At 48.3% G+C, this 15,320-nt stretch overlaps 2 protein-coding genes and 1 long non-coding RNA gene across 3 annotated transcripts in view; 2 read left to right on the forward strand and 1 right to left on the reverse strand.

Annotated features, from left to right (window-relative positions):
- Positions 1 to 15,320, forward strand: part of SUDS3 (SDS3 homolog, SIN3A corepressor complex component) — a 1,028,644-nt gene that overhangs the window by 735,357 nt on the left and 277,967 nt on the right. The window lies entirely within an intron of this gene.
- PEBP1 (phosphatidylethanolamine binding protein 1) lies at positions 16 to 9,963 on the forward strand. Its single transcript, XM_050748189.1, has 4 exons — positions 16 to 333; positions 2,016 to 2,125; positions 3,112 to 3,212; positions 8,966 to 9,963. The coding sequence occupies exons 1-4, from the start codon at positions 199 to 201 to the stop codon at positions 9,181 to 9,183; spliced, it is 564 nt and encodes a 187-aa protein (XP_050604146.1). The 5' UTR covers positions 16 to 198; the 3' UTR covers positions 9,184 to 9,963.
- Positions 9,426 to 15,028, reverse strand: LOC126930733 (uncharacterized). Its single transcript, XR_007717671.1, has 2 exons — positions 14,778 to 15,028; positions 9,426 to 10,418 (listed from the first exon to the last, which is right to left on the reverse strand). It is a non-coding gene; the product is annotated as an uncharacterized LOC126930733 (long non-coding RNA).

Genomic DNA, 15,320 nt, shown 5'->3' on the forward strand with positions numbered 1-15,320 from the left:
GTGGCGTGGGGCGGTGCGCGGGGCGGGCGGTGGCTGGGGCGCGTGCTCTCGCTTGGTCGCTGGGTCTGCGCCTTCCCGGGTCAGTGCGCTGAGGCCTCCGTATCGCCGCTGCCGCCTGCGCTTAGGCTGCCGCTGCCGCCGCCGCCCGCGCCTAGCCTGCCGCGGCACGCCCGGCTGCACGCTTTGCTTGGCCTCGCCATGCCGGTGGACCTCAGCAAGTGGTCCGGGCCCTTGAGCCTGCAAGAAGTGGACGAGCAGCCGCAGCACCCGCTGCATGTCACCTACGCCGGGGCGGCGTTGGACGAGCTGGGCAAAGTGCTGACGCCCACTCAGGTACACCGGGCGGCGGGCGTGCAGCAAGCGGCCCGGCGCGGAGGCCTGTGCCGGCCGCCTGGGTGGGACCCAGCGGAAACAGGGCCAGGGGCGGTGGGGAGGTTCAGCCTGCGTGTGTCGAGGCCCCCCAGGACAGAGGTACCGGGGTCCGTGTCCCATGCCTGGAGGCCACCTCGAGCACCGGGAACCTGGCCTGTGGCGTGGCCAGGCAGGTTCGGCCTGCAGCAGAAATTCATTCACTTTTCCTGGGCTTCGGGCCCAAGAGGGGCCTAGGTCCGGAAACAGGCCGGATCCCCCTCTCCCTCAACGGGGCAGGGCGCTGGAGAGGGACGTCCCCGAGACGGAGTAGACTGTGGCCGTTCGGACGCCCCCGCCCCCAGAGCTTCCCCTAGGGCGTCAGCATTTTAGGCCTCGTTTTGGAGGGCTGAGAGCCTGTGACGCATTATGTAACTGGCGATGAGCGCGCCGGCCGATTTCTCTTTTGTTAAATCGGTCGACAGCGTGCAGCCGGAACGCTGGAGGGCGACGGTTTAGTTTTGCTGTTTGACCTCCCACGCCCACGGCTGGGGCTGCTGAAAGTGAAGAAACTAGATTTGCAGACGCCACTGCTAGTTGGTTATGAAGCTCCGGGCAACAGTGTTAAATAAACTGTCCCGACCTTACATTGTTTTTGATGTTCACAGAATTTAAATTTTTTGGATGTTTACATATGAAGTGGCCATCTAACATAGCCTCCCTTTCCCTGCCCCCGTCTCACCACCTTGGCTTTCTCCTTTTCTTTGCACTTTGAAACGTTAATGCAGATTTCACTTTAGCAGGCCCCAGGTAGCCTCGTGATCACCAAATCCAGACACCCTGTGATTCCGGACAGACAATGTAAGGGTGTCCTTGGGAGGGGGACTCAGTGCCAGGGTTGGAATCCCAGCCTCATCTGTTAATAGTGTGCTGGGACACTAGCCCCGTGGTGTTGTTGGGACTGAAATAATACACAGCCTGGGCAACATAGTAAGACCCCAACTCTAAAAAAAGAAATTGGCCAGGCGTGATGGTGTGAGCCTGTAGTTCCCAGCTACTCAGGAGGCTGAGGTGGGAGGATCGATTGAGCCCTCCCTGGAGGTTGAGGCTACAGTGAGCCTTGATAGCATCACTACACTGCGGCCTGGGGGACAGAAGAAGACCTGGTCTCAAAATAAATAAATAAGATAAATGATGTATATAAAACTCCAGCTCCTGGCTCTTACAGTCAATACAGGGTCGTTGATTTTATTAAAAGTCTATTCCGTTTTGTCTGAAGAGTCTGAGATCAAAGAAAGAGTATCGGTTTCTTCAGGATTTCTCTTTTTTTTCGAGACAGAGTCTCACTCGGTCGCCCAGTCTGGAGTGCAGTGGGGTGATCTTGGCTCACTGCAGCCTCTGCCTCCCCAGCTCAAGCCATCTCCCACCACCTCGGCCTCCCGAGTAGCTGGGATTACAGGTGCCCGCCACCACGCCCAGCTAATTTTTGAATTTTTAGTAGAGACGGGTTTCACCGTGTTGGCCAGGCTGGTCTCGAACCCCTGACCTCAAGTGATCCTCTCTTCTGGGCCTCCCAAAGTGCTGGGATTACAGACGTGAGCCACCACACCCAGCCAGTTTCTTCAGCGTTTCTGACTTTTTTACTCCAAACTGATTCCTTCATACAGGTTAAGAATAGACCCACCAGCATTTCGTGGGATGGTCTTGATTCAGGGAAGCTCTACACCTTGGTCCTGACAGACCCGGATGCTCCCAGCAGGAAGGATCCCAAATACAGGTGAGAGTTGGGAAAGACGAGGAAGAGCAGGTCATGCAGACATGACTTATCGGGTGTAAGTCCCTTGCTGGACATGGAGAAGTAGACCTGGTTTGGGATCCCCCCACCCATGCTTAAGCCAGAGAATGCCTTTCCTGCCCTTTTGCCCCCTACAGCGGGTATCTGTAACTCACAGCCGAGAGCCATATCTACCTGTGGCTTGTTTTTGTACGGCCCCATGAGCTAAGAATGGTTTTTACATTTTTATTTTTTATTTTTTTGAGACAGAGTCTCAGTCAGTCACCCAGGCTGCAGTGCAGTGGCATGATCTTGGCTCACTGCAACCTCCACCTCCCGGGTTCAAGTGATTCTCATGCCTCAGCCTCCTGAGTAGCTGGGATTACAGGCACCCACCACCATGCCTGGCTAATTTTTGTATTTTTAGTACAGACAGGGTTTCACCATGTTGGCCAGGCTGCTCTCGAACTCCTGACCTCAGGTGATCTGCCCGCCTCAGTCTCCCAAAGTGCTGGGATTACAGGTGTGAGCCACCGCGCCCGGCCTGGTTTTACCATTTTTAAATGATCGGTGAAAAATTGAAAGAAGAATAGTACTTTCTGATGTGGAAATTAGACAAAATTTACGTGTCAGTGTCCATCAGTTATGTTTTATTGGAGCACAGCCGTGTGTCATCTGTGGCTGCTTTCGTGCTGCCGAGGCCAAGTTGAATAGTTGCAGCAGAGACTGCGGCCCCCACAGCTTAACACGTTTATTCTCTGGGCTTTTAATGGAAAGTTTGCTGACCTTTGCTCTAGAAAAAGAGGGTGGGAGGGGCTGGGTCTGCTCTTCTGCAAACCCCTGAGGTTCGTGCCAGCCTCTGAGAAAGTGAGGACTGTTGTTTGCGGCAGTGTTCTGGCACCCAGCATGTTCTCGATGCCCCGTTGCTGGCTGTGCAGTGAGTGTTCCTGATCTTCTGTGGTGCTGACATCCCGTGTTTCTTCGTGCAGGGAATGGCATCATTTCCTGGTGGTCAACATGAAGGGCAATGACATCAGCAGTGGCACAGTCCTCTCCGATTATGTGGGCTCAGGGCCTCCCAAGGGCACAGGTTAGTAAAGGTGGTTTTTGGTGGGAGGTTGGGAGGGAGCTCGGGTGCACATTAGGATTGGCTCAGTGCTTTTTTCTTTTCTTTTCTTTTCTTTTCTTTTTTTTTTTTGAGACAAAGTCTCACTCTGTCACCCAGGCTGGAGTGCAGTGGCGCCATCTCGGCTCACTGCAAGCTCCACCTCCCGGGTTCATGCCATTCTGAAGCCTCAGCCTCCCGAGTAGCTGGGACTACAGGCGCCCGCCACCTCGCCCGGCTAATTTTTGTATTTTTAGTTGACACGGGGTTTCACCATGTTAGCCAGGATAGTCTTGATCTCCTGACCTCATGATCCGCCTGCCTCGGCTTCCCAAAGTGCAGGGATTACAGGCGTGAGCCACCGCGCCTGCCTTTTTTCTTTTCTTTTGAGAGCCCTTAACCCTGCTGGAAATAGCATCTCAGCTCACCTGTAGGGCAGCTGCCTTCAGGGCACACATTCACACCTGCAGGAGTGTCAGGTGGCTAGAGCCTTGGGTTCTGGACAGATGTGTGGAGTGGCCTCTGTGTGGAGTGGCCTCTGCATCCCTAGCCCTTTAGCAAGCAGGGAAGTCGGTGAGAGGGAATCACTGTTGCGGAAAGCTTAGCATGGCCTTTTGGGGCTGCGCTGGGTGGAATACACAGTTAAACTATCTCAAGCCTTTGCCCAGGGTGATCTTTGAGTTGCTAATTCTATAAAAAATTTCAGAAATGATCAGTTTCCAAATTAACTATATACGGTTGCCTTCTGCATTCATTTTTTGCTCCCTCTTTCTGAAAAAGTCTAGCTTGGTATATTGAAAAAAGATTTGGAAGACTTCAGCAGAACTATATTGAAGACACACACACACTCATTGTATTGTGTTGTATCGTGTTATAGCTATTACATATAAAATACATGTAGACATCTAGAGATAGAAAGAGAAAGACCACCATATTGAAACTTTGAGGTTGGGTAAGTGCTGCTTAAGCTGATGGTGAGAGATGCATTCTACTGCCTGGTGTTCAGTGCAGGATGTTTCCATTTGGTGGAACTGTCACAATCCTAGCTTTCGTACAGCTTATCCAGCCAGGAATTAACATGAAGGGGTATAAGAACATCCCTGACATGGACAGTTCGTCACGGGATCTTGTTTTCTCTGGAGACCGGGAAGCTTCAGATGCCTTTAAACTCTCTCACATATGCATAATAGATGGTAAAGGGACAGATTTCCCAGGGACCTATTAAGTTGTCTAGGGCAGTTATAAAATTAGGCAGCTTAATTATGGGAAGCTTACCCATGAGAATAAAGCAGTTCTCTCAAGTGAGAGCTGTGTTCTCATTTTTAAAAAAAGCCTCAGTAACTCATTTTCTTGTTGTTGCTTTTTCCATATTCTCGTAGTATGGTATAATTTACATGTAACAAAATGCACAGATCGGAAGGGTTCAGTCAGCAAATGTGATCAATGCCTACACCCATGGAAGGTACCAGCCATTGGAAAGATAGATGACATTTCCATCCTCCAGCAAGTTCTCATGTGACCTTTTTACTTAAATTCCCCCAGAGCTAACCATATTCTGACTCCTGTCTCCATAAATCACTTTCACTATTCTTTTTTTTTTTTTTTTTTTTTTTCTGAGATGGAGTCTCGCTCTGTCTCCCAGGCTGTATTGCAATGGCTTGATCTCAGCTCATTGCAACCTCCACCTCCTGGGTTCAAATGATTCTCCTGCCTTAGCCTCCTAAGTAGCTGGGATGACAGGCAGATGCCACCACGCCCAGCTAATTTTTGTATTTTTAGTATAGACAGGGTTTCTCCATGTTCCAGGCTGGTCTTGAACTCCTGACCTCAGATGATCTGCCCGGCTTGGCCTCCCAAAGTGCTGGGATTACAGGTGTGAGCCACCGTGCCTGGCCTGCCATATATTCTTGTGTGTATACATTCTTGTCATTTTGTAGGCAGGTGTTTCCATTTTTCTTGGGTGAATACTGAAGAGTAGAATTGTTAGTCATGGAAATTTCCCCAAGGTTCTCCAAATGGTTGAAAATGTTATACTTTAGCTGCAGTGTGCTGTGATCACACCACTGCATTCGGGGCTTGGTGATAGAGATCCTGTCTTAAAGAAAAAAGAAAAAGAAAACTTTATACTCTGATCAGCAATATCTGAAAGTTTCAGTAGAGCATATAACATCCTTGTAGCTCCATGCCAGCATTAGGTGTTGTCAGTCTTTTTTTTTTTTCTTTTTGAGACAGAGTCTCGCTCTGTCGCCCAGGCTGGAGTGCAGTGGCGCCATCTCAGCTCACTTCAAGCTCCGCCTCCTGAGTTTATGCCATTCTCCTGCCTCAGCCTCCCAAGTAGCTGGGGCTACAGGCGCCCAGCACCGTGCCCGGCTAATTTTTTGTATTTTTAGTAGAGACAAGATTTCACTGTGTTAGCCAGGATGGTCTTGATCTCCTGACCTTGTGATCTGCCCGCCTTGGCCTCCGAAAATGCTGGGATTACAGGTGTAAGCCACCATGCCCAGCCTGGTCTTTTTGACTTTAAACACTTAAGTGAGTGTAAAATGGTGCCATTTAGGCCAAGCGCGGTGGCTCACACCTGTAATCCCAGCACTTCAGGAGGCCGAAGTGGGCGAATAACGAGGTCAGGAGATCGAGACCATCCTGGCTAACACAGTGAAACCCCGTCTCTACTAAAAATACAAAAAATTAGCTGGCCATGGTGGCGGGCGCCTGTAATCCTAGCTACTCAGGAGGCTGAGGCATAGAATGGTGTGACCAGGGAGGCGGAACTTGAAGTGAGCTAAGATCGCGCCACTGCACTCCAGCCTGGGCGACAGAGTGAGAGTCCTTCTCAAAAAAAAAAAAAAAAAGCCATTTTGTGGTTTTACTGTTCATCACCCTGATGACTAACGAGGTTTTAATGTCCTTATGACCATTCTTGTTTTGTAACTTGCTTTACTTGCTTTTTGAAAGCTATTTTTTTTAACGCTCATAAAAACATATAAAATTTACCATCTTTTTGTTTGTTTGGTTGGTTTTTGAGACAGAGTTTCACTCTTATTGCCCAGGCTGGAGTGCAGTGGCGCCGTCTTGGCTCACGACAACCTCCGCCTCCCAGGTTCAAGCAATTCTCCTGCCTCAGCCTCCCGAGTAGCCGGGATTACAGGCATGTGCCACCACACCCGGCTAATTTTGTATTTTTAGTAGAGACGGGGTTTCTCCATGTTGGTCAGGCTGGTCTCAAACTCCCGACCTCAGGTGATCTGCCTGCCTTGGCCTCCCAAAATGCTGGGATTACAGGCAAGAGCCACCATGCCTGGCAAAATTTACCACCTTAACCCTTTTTTTGAGGCTGGAGTGCAGTGGTGTGATCCCATCTCACTTCAGCCTCCACCTCCCAGGTTCAAGTGATCTTCCCACCTCTGCCTCCTGAGTAGCTAGGATTAGAGGCACGCGCCACCATGCCTGGCTAATTTTTGTATTTTTAGTAGAGACGGGGTTTCACCATCTTGGCCAAGCTGATCTCAAACTCTTGACAAGTGATCCACCTGCCTTAGCCTCTCAAAGTGCTGGGATTACAGGCGTGAGCCACCGCACCCCCTCCATCCTAACCATTTTTAAGTGTACACTGCAGTAGTGTTAACTACATTCACACTGGGTTTTTTTTTTTTTTTTTTTTTTTGGAGATAGGGTCTTACTCTGTCCCCTAGGCTGGAGCGCAGTGGCATGTTTTCAGCTCACTGCAGGGCTCAGCTCACCTCCTGGGCTAAGGCAACCCTCCCACCTCAGGCTCCCGAGAAGCTGGGACCACAGGCACAGGCTGCCACATCCAGTGAATTTTTCTGTTTCTGGTAGAGATGGGGTTTCACCATATTGCCCAAACTGGTCTCAAATTCCTCCTGCTGGGCTCAGGCGACCCTCCCATCCTGGCCTCCCAAAGTCCTGGGATTATAGGCCTGAGCTACCGTGCCCGGCCACTGCGTTCACATTGTTGTGAAACAGATCTCTAGATTTTTCATCTTCCCCAACAGAAACCCTGTCCCCATTGAACAACAGCTCCCCATTTCCCTTCCCCTAGCCCTGGCAGCCATCATTCCGCTTTCTGTTGCAGTGTTTGTCTATTTTACATACCTCGTGGAATTGTACAATATTTGTCTTGACTGGCTAATTTCACTAATGTAATGTTCTCAAGGTTCTTCTCTGGTGTAGCATGTGTCTGAATTTCTTTTTAAGGCTGAATAGTCCTAGAGTAACACAGAGGAGTAAAGAAAAAATAAAAGTTTGGATAATATTCTGTTGTGTGTATAAACCACATTCTGATCATCCATTCAGCCATCAGTGGACAGTTGAGTTGCTTCTGCTTCTTGGCTATTGTGAATACTGCTGCATTGAACATCGGTGTGCAAATATTTAAAGAACTTTTTTAAAAATAACTTTTTTGGCCAGGTGTGGTGGCTCAAGCCTGTAATCCCAGCACTTTGGGAGGCTGAGGTGGGGGGATCATGAGGTCAGGAGATTGAGACCATCCTGGCTAACACGGTGAAACCCCATCTCTACTAAAAATACAAAAAATTAGCCAGGCGAGGTGGCGGGCTCCTGTAGTCCCAGCTACTTGGGAGGCTGAGGCAGGAGAATGGTGTGAACCCGGGAGGCGGAGCTTGCAGTGAGCCAAGATCATGCCACTGCACTCCAGCCTGGGCAACAGAGCAAGACCCTGTCTCAAAAAAAAAAAAAAAAAATAAATAAATAATAATAAAAATTTTTTTCTGGCTGGGGCAGTGGCTCACAGCTGTAATCCCAGCACTTTGGGAGGCTTAGGTGGGCAGATCACTTGAGGTCAGGAGTTTTGCCAACATGGTGAAACCTGGTCTCTACTAAAAATATTAAAAAAAAAAAAAAAAAAAGCTGGGCGTGGTGGTGCATACCTGTAATCCCAGCTACTCAGGAGACTGAGGCAGGAGAATTGCTTGAACCTGGGAGGCTGAGGTTGCAGTGAGCCAAGATCATGCCACTGTGTTCCACACCTAGGCAACAGAGTGAGACTCCATCTCAAAAACAAAAACAAAAACAAAACCCACTTTAAAAAAGAAAACAAAACCTACTTTTACAAAAAAAGCTCATGGTACCTATTTGCATCCAGTATATCATTGAAGCTTGTAGAAAGCTGCTTAGTTAAAGTGAGTTTGGGTCACGTCAAAGTAGGTCTCCAGTTTTCTAAGGAAGTAAGTTTTGGAGATAGAAAGAAAATGTTCTCCTTTATTCTGGAGGCTTGATTGTGGTATGGTGAGCCCTAGTCATTGATTTGCTTTGTCCTTAATTGGGTTCTCATACCTGACAGAAGTGAAACGGGTGTTCTGATCGGAGGTGGTGGGTGGTGACTTGAGATTGGCTGGGAGCCTGAAGTGGGGTGAATGAAGAGCACAGGGCCTCGTGGGAGGCGAGGATAAGGGGGTGCAGAGGCCAGATCCCACAGGCCAGGAGAGGCTGGAACTAAGGGCTTGGGCTTTACACGTTACAGCAGGGGCCTAACACATTCTATTAGGTTGGTGGCAAAAGTAATTGCGGTTTTTGCCATTAATATGTTAATTGCCATTAAATATTAATTTGTACCAAATACCTGTCTGGACCCTTGGTGTCCTCCTTGTAAATGGTGTGGTCTGGGTGCCTCCATGTTGAAACATTCGATTAAAAACCAGTGATGTCCCCATCTCAAGTGCTGGGCTATGTGTACATCTTCCCTCTGCCTCTCCCCACAGGCCTCCACCGCTACGTCTGGCTGGTTTACGAGCAGGCCAGGCCGCTAAAGTGTGACGAGCCCATCCTCAGCAACCGATCTGGAGACCACCGTGGCAAATTCAAGGTGGCGTCCTTCCGTAAAAAGTACGAGCTCGGGGCCCCGGTGGCCGGCGCGTGTTACCAGGCCGAGTGGGACGACTATGTGCCCAAACTGTACGAGCAGCTGTCTGGGAAGTAGGGGGTTAGCTTGGGGATCTGAAGTGTCCTGGAGGCCCCAAGCCCTGTTCCCTAGTTCAGTGTTGCATGTATAATAGATTTCTCCTCTTCCTGCCCCCCTTGGCACAGACGACACCTGGCCAGTCAGATGGTGTTTGAGGGTGGCTTTTCCTGCTGCCTGACCTTTCTAATTTTACTCACTCACTCTGATTTATGTTTTGATCAAATTTGAACTTCGTTTTGGGGGATATGTTGGTACTGTGATGGGGTCATCAAATTGTTCATCTGAAAATAGCAACCCAGAATGTAAAAAAGAAAAAATCGGGGAGGTGGGGGAGAAAGACCAGTTCTACAGTGACAGAGCAAAGCGTCAAATAATCTTTAAGGGAGGTTAAAAAAAAAAAAAAAGATTGGTTGCCTCTGCCTTTGTGAACCTGAGTCCAGAATGGTACACAATGTGTTTTTATGGTGATGTCGCTCACCTAGACAAGCAGAGGCTGGCATTGAGGCTGACCCCCAACACGGTACATCTCAGATGCCTCGACAGGCATCAGCATGTCGCTGTGCCCCCTTTAAAGAGCAGTCCTGGAAGAGGCAGGAGGAAGAGTAGCTTTGCTGCCCTTGGGACGTGGCCATGGAGACCAGCGGCAGCGCTCGCTGACAGCTTAGGAGGAATCCTTACATCTTTGTCTGTTAAATTGATCGTTCTCATGGGGGTCAGAAAAGCTGGTCTGGAATCGCTGAATGTTGCATTAATTGTGCTGTTTGCTTATAGTTGAATAAAAATAGAAACCTGAATGGAGGAACCGAGTCCCCGGATGTTTTGTCCTATTGGGTGTGGGTTTCATAAGCCTGGGAAGTCAAAGTCTCTCAGGGTGAGTCGTCTCCGTGACCAGCAAGTAATGGCTGGGACTTGTTTCAGGGGCCGTAGGGAGGGTCCGTGCCTCTACATGTGCCATTAACCCACAGTAGGAGCAAACCGTTAGACTTGAGGTTTCTAAAAAAAAAAATCATAAAACGTGAGGCCGAGTCGTCTTGCCCAAAAAGCACCTTTGCTTCAAGTGGTCCTTTTGACCTGAGTAGGATGTTCTGAAGAAGCCGGCGGAAAACCGTCCCGCTTGGTGAAGTCTGGTGCGGACGCTGTAACAATGCCTAAGAAGTAGCCTGCACTTTCCGTTCTCGTGTGTTCTCCACAGAGGATCAGCACCAAAGAGGTGCGCAGGGTAGGAGGGTGAGAAGGTCACGGTCTCATGCCATCTGATGTACCAAAAGAAAGGAAAGGAGGTGTTTGAAGGTGCAAATCACTGATTTGGTGTCTGCAATGGAAAGGGGGGATCCTGAATCAGGCCTGACAGGCGCTAATGACTGGCGCTTCCCCATCTTTCACTGCAGTACTTACTTTTTTTTTCTGAAAAAACTTGAAAATGTTGCCTCGCTGGAAGCACATAAGGTAGATGTAAGTTTTCTTGTTTTTTTATTTTTTTGAGATAGAGTCTTGCCCTGTCACCCAGGCCGATCTCGGCTCACTGCAACCTCCACCTCCTGGGTGGGTTCAAGTGATTCTCCTGCCTCAGCCTCCTGAGTAGCTGGGATTACAGGCATGTGCCACCACGCCCAGCGAATTTTGTATTGTTAGTAGAAAAGGAGTTTTGCCATGTTGGCCAGGTGGCTCTCGAACTCCTGACCTCCTGACCTGCTTTGGCCTTCGAAAGTGCTGGGATTACAGGTGTGAGCCACCATGCCAAGCCTGGACGTTTTTTCTTTTTTGTTTTTTTTTACTTTAGAGTTTTAAAATTCATTTTTTACATAATAAGATTTTGCTGAACACAAGTTATAAAGAAAACAACTGTCGGCCGGGCGCCGTGGCTCGCGCCTGTTATCCCAGCACTTAGGGAGGCTGAGGTGGGTGGATCAACTGAGGTCAGGAGTTCAAGACCAGCCTGGCCAACATGGTAAAACACTGTCTCTACTAAAAATACAAACATTAGCTGGACATGGTGGTGGGCGCTTGTAATCCCAGCTACTGAGGAGGCTGAGGCAGGAGAATTACATGAACCTGGGAGGCGAGGTTGCAGTGAGCCGTGATCACGCCATTGTACTCCAGCCTGGGCGACAGAGTGAAACTCCATCTCAAAAAAAAAAAAAAAAAAAACTATCCTGTTGACCTTGACCTTGAAAATAAATGTAAAGACTGGGCATGGAGGCTCACACCTGTAATCCCAGCACTTTGTGAGGCCAAGGTGGGGCAGATCACCAGCCTGGGCAACATGGTGAAATCCCTGTCTGTAAAAAATGCAAAAGTTAGCCCGATGTGTGGACTTGCTCCTGTAGTCCCAGCTACTAGGGAGGCTGAGGTGGGAGGATCACTTGAGGTGAGGGGGTCAAGGCTGCAGGGGGCCGTGATTGCACCACTGCACTCCATCCTGGGCAACAGAGCAAGAGCCTATCTCAAAAAAAAAAAAAAAAAAGTAAAGTGTGATACACGTACATGGTTAGACAAGTTGTGCGCTATAGGAAGAAAATGTCTCCTACCTTCCATTTAGTTATTGGTAAATAAAAATATATGTATCAGCATATATCTACATATTTATTCTAAAAAATAAGTCTTACTCTAGATACTGGCATACATTGTTCTGCCTTTTTTTTTTTTTTCCCCCCAAGCTAATGAATCTTCAGTTAACAAGTCACCACAAATGTTTTGTTTTGTTTGTTTTGAAACAGAGTCTTGCTCTGTCACTGAGGCTGGAGGGCAATGGCACGATCTCAGCTCATTGCAACCTCCACCTCCTGGGTTCAAGCAATTCTCCTGCAGGCTTGCCATGCCTGGCTAGTTTGTTTTGTATTTTTAATAGAGACAGGGTTTTGCCATGTTGGCCAGGCTGGCTTAGAACTCCTGACCTCAAGTGATCTGCCCGCCTGGGCCTCCCAAAGTGCTGGGATTACAGGTGCGAGTCACTGCACCTGGCATTCACCACTAATGTTATTTGAAGCAAATATTTGATCTTATATATGTTCTATGATGTATTTAACCAGCCCCCTTGGGTGATAGGTTATTTCTGGTTGTTTGCTATTATAAACAGTGCTTCAGTGACCATTTATATGTATACAATGCTTTTTCAAGTAATTTTGTAGGGTGAATTCCAAGTATTGAAATAATTAGGTCAAAGGATATATACATTTTCAGTTTTTTTTTTTTTTTTTTTTTTTGAGACGGGGTCTCTTTCCGTTGCTCAGGCTGGAGTGCAGTGGCTCACAGCTCACTGCAGCCTCTGCTTCCTGGGCTCAGGGGATCCTCCCACCTCAGCCACCCAAATAGCTGGGACTACAGGTCTGTGCCACCATATACAGTTCATTTTTTTTTTTTTTTTAAGTAGATATGGGCCCTTCCTGTGTTGCCAAGGCTCGTTTTCAATTCTGATACTGAGAAACCATTCTTCGCAGAGATCACGCTGATTATATTCATGTCAGTGGCGTATGAAATTACCTACTTTTGGCCGGGCGCGGTGGCTCACGCCTGTAATCCCAGCACTTTGGGAGGCAGAGGCAGGTAGATCACCTGAGGTCAGGAGCTCGAGACCAGCCAATATGATGAAACCCGTCTCTACTAAAAATACAGAAATTGGCCAGGCGTGGTGGCGGGCGCCTGTAATTTGGGCGCAATTTGGGAGGCCGAGGCGAGTGGATCACGAGGTCAGGAGATTGAGACCATCCTGGCTAACACCGAGAAACTCCATCTCTACTAAAAATACAAAAAACTAGCCGGGCGTGGTGGCGGGCGCCTGTAGTCCCAGCTACTCGAGAGGCTGAGGCAGGAGAATGGCATGAACCCGGGAGGTGGAGCTTGGCAGTCAGCCGAGATGGCGCCACTGCACCCCAGCCTGGGTGACAGAGCGAGACTCCATTTCAAAAAAAAAAAAAAGTACCTACTTTTTCATACTCTTATCAGTCTTCTCAAACATTTTGACAATTTGATATTTACGCATATTTAAAATCATATAGTTTTTCTCTAAACTTCTGTTTTAATGAGACATTTTGATAACCACAAGTCCTTTTTCAAAGTCTGCAGATTAATGAGGAACTATAATGATCTGTTAGTTTCCTTGTCTAAAACAGGTACAGACTCAAATGATTCAGAATAAGGTGAACAAACCAACCAAAGAAGGTAAAATAAATGCAAAAGAAATTAACATAAAAAGAAAAATCTATCAATACTGGCCCGGCGCGGTGATTCACACCTGTAATCCCAGCACTTTGGGAAGCTGAGGCGAGTGGATCACTTGAGGCCAGGAGTTCAAGACCAGTCTGGCCGACATGGTGAAACCCCATCTCTACTAAAAATACAAAAGTTAGCCTGGCATGGTGGTGGGCACCTGTAATTCCAGCTACGTGGGAGGCAGAGGCAGAATTGCTTAAACCTGGGAGGTGGAGGTTGCAGTGAGCCAAGATCGCATCACTGCACTCCAACCTGGGTGACAGAGTGAGACTCCATCTAAAAAAAAAAAAAGAAAAAAAAAAAGAAAAAAACATATTAATACTAACATGGTACTAAAGAGAAAAAAATACATATATATGAGAAGGCAATAGTCATCTTAGAAAGAAGGGTGATGCCATGTTTCCCTTCTTCAACTGGTATGTGATGCGAACTTGCCCAAGGGTGGCTAGGAAGTGGGTGACCCCCATTCTGAACTCAGCTCTGTCCTCAAGGTCCAGCTCATAACCACCAGGCCCACTGGGTCACAAATTCCAGCTTCCCCATTTGAAAAGAAAATCAGGTTTGCAGGGGGTTGTCAGCCCGCCTTATTTATCTCACACGGTTGTTGGAGGACAAAATCATCTTTTGTTGGGATTAATAGTTAATGTATGTAAATGACTAAACTTGGCCTGATTGTCATATAAGAATAAAGTACAAAAGCCCAGTTTCCTCAGGCCTGTTTCCTCACTGCAGCCTCCACCTCCTGGGTTCAAGCGATTCTCCTGCCTCAGCCTTCCTAGTCCCCCTGCCTTCCTTACTGCCTCCTCAGGCAGGTACTAGGAGGAGTTGGACAACTCTGTCCATAGCAGGTGTTAGGAGCAGGGACCCACATCCCTGTTTCCTGTTAACTGCCCTGGGACACATCCCTGACAACTGTGCAGTGGGACCTTTTTTTTTTTTTGAAACTGAGTCTCGCTCTGTTGCCCAGGCTGAAGTGCAGTGCTACAATCTTGGCTCACTGCATTCTCCGCCTCCCGGGTTCAAGCAATTCTCCTATCTCAGCCTCCCGAGTAGCTGGGATTATAGGCACCCACCACCACGCCCGGCTGATTTTTATATTTTTAGTAGAGACAGGGTTTCACCATGTTGGCCAGGCTGGTCTCAAACTCCTGACCCCATGTGATCCCCCCACCTCGGTCTCCCAAAGTGCTGGGATTCCAGCTGTGAGCCACCGAGACCTTTTCTAAAGATAGCACCTACAGTCTCAGACATAGAGCCCTTTCCCAAACTAGCTAGACTTTTTTCACCACAGTGAGAAATGGATGAAATAGGCTACAGGAAGCTTTCCTACCCTACCGAAGATGGAATACCCCTTTGGATATAGATCAGACGGGTCTCGATTCAGACCCCACCCCGCCACTTACTCTGGCGTGAGCTTATTTCTTCATCTGTGAAATCCTAGTGTTCTGTCACGTGGCAAGCGTAAGCACGCCATCCATGGTATCTGTTTCTCTTCATTACATGTCTTCTTTCTAGCCCTTTCCAGTATTATTTTCAGATGTACCTAATATAGAAACTCCAATGAACAGAGCTATTTAGGAAACACAATTATCACTGAGTGTGAGTTACAAAAGGTTTTACGGTTGGGATTAACCCATGTTGGTAATTATTTTTTAATTTTTTTTTTTTTTTTTTTTTTTTTTTTTTTTTTTTGAGACGGAGTCTCGCTCTGTAGCCCAGGCTGGAGTGCAGTGGCCGGATCTCAGCTCACTGCAAGCTCCGCCTCCCGGGTTCACGCCATTCTCCGGCCTCAGCCTCCCGAGTAGCTGGGACTACAGGCGCTGCCACCTCGCCCGGCTATTTTTTGTATTTCTTAGTAGAGACGGGGTTTCACCGTGTTAGCCAGGATGGTCTCGATCTCCTGACCTCGTGATCCACCCATCTCGGCCTCCCAAAGTGCTGGGATT

The sequence above is a fragment of the Macaca thibetana genome, chromosome 11 (genome assembly GCF_024542745.1).
Source record: "Macaca thibetana thibetana isolate TM-01 chromosome 11, ASM2454274v1, whole genome shotgun sequence".
NCBI classification, from domain to species: Eukaryota; Metazoa; Chordata; class Mammalia; order Primates; family Cercopithecidae; genus Macaca; species Macaca thibetana.

What these genes read in the sequence shown, in the direction of transcription:
- PEBP1 (XM_050748189.1), top strand. Translation starts at nt 199, where the DNA reads ATGCCGGTGGACCTCAGCAAGTGGTCCGGGCCCTTGAGCCTGCAAGAA. An exon ending in AAGTGCTGACGCCCACTCAG is followed by an intron (nt 334 to 2,015) that starts GTACACCGGGCG and finishes TCCTTCATACAG; the next exon opens with GTTAAGAATAGACCCACCAG. An exon ending in AGGGCCTCCCAAGGGCACAG is followed by an intron (nt 3,213 to 8,965) that starts GTTAGTAAAGGT and finishes CTCTCCCCACAG; the next exon opens with GCCTCCACCGCTACGTCTGG.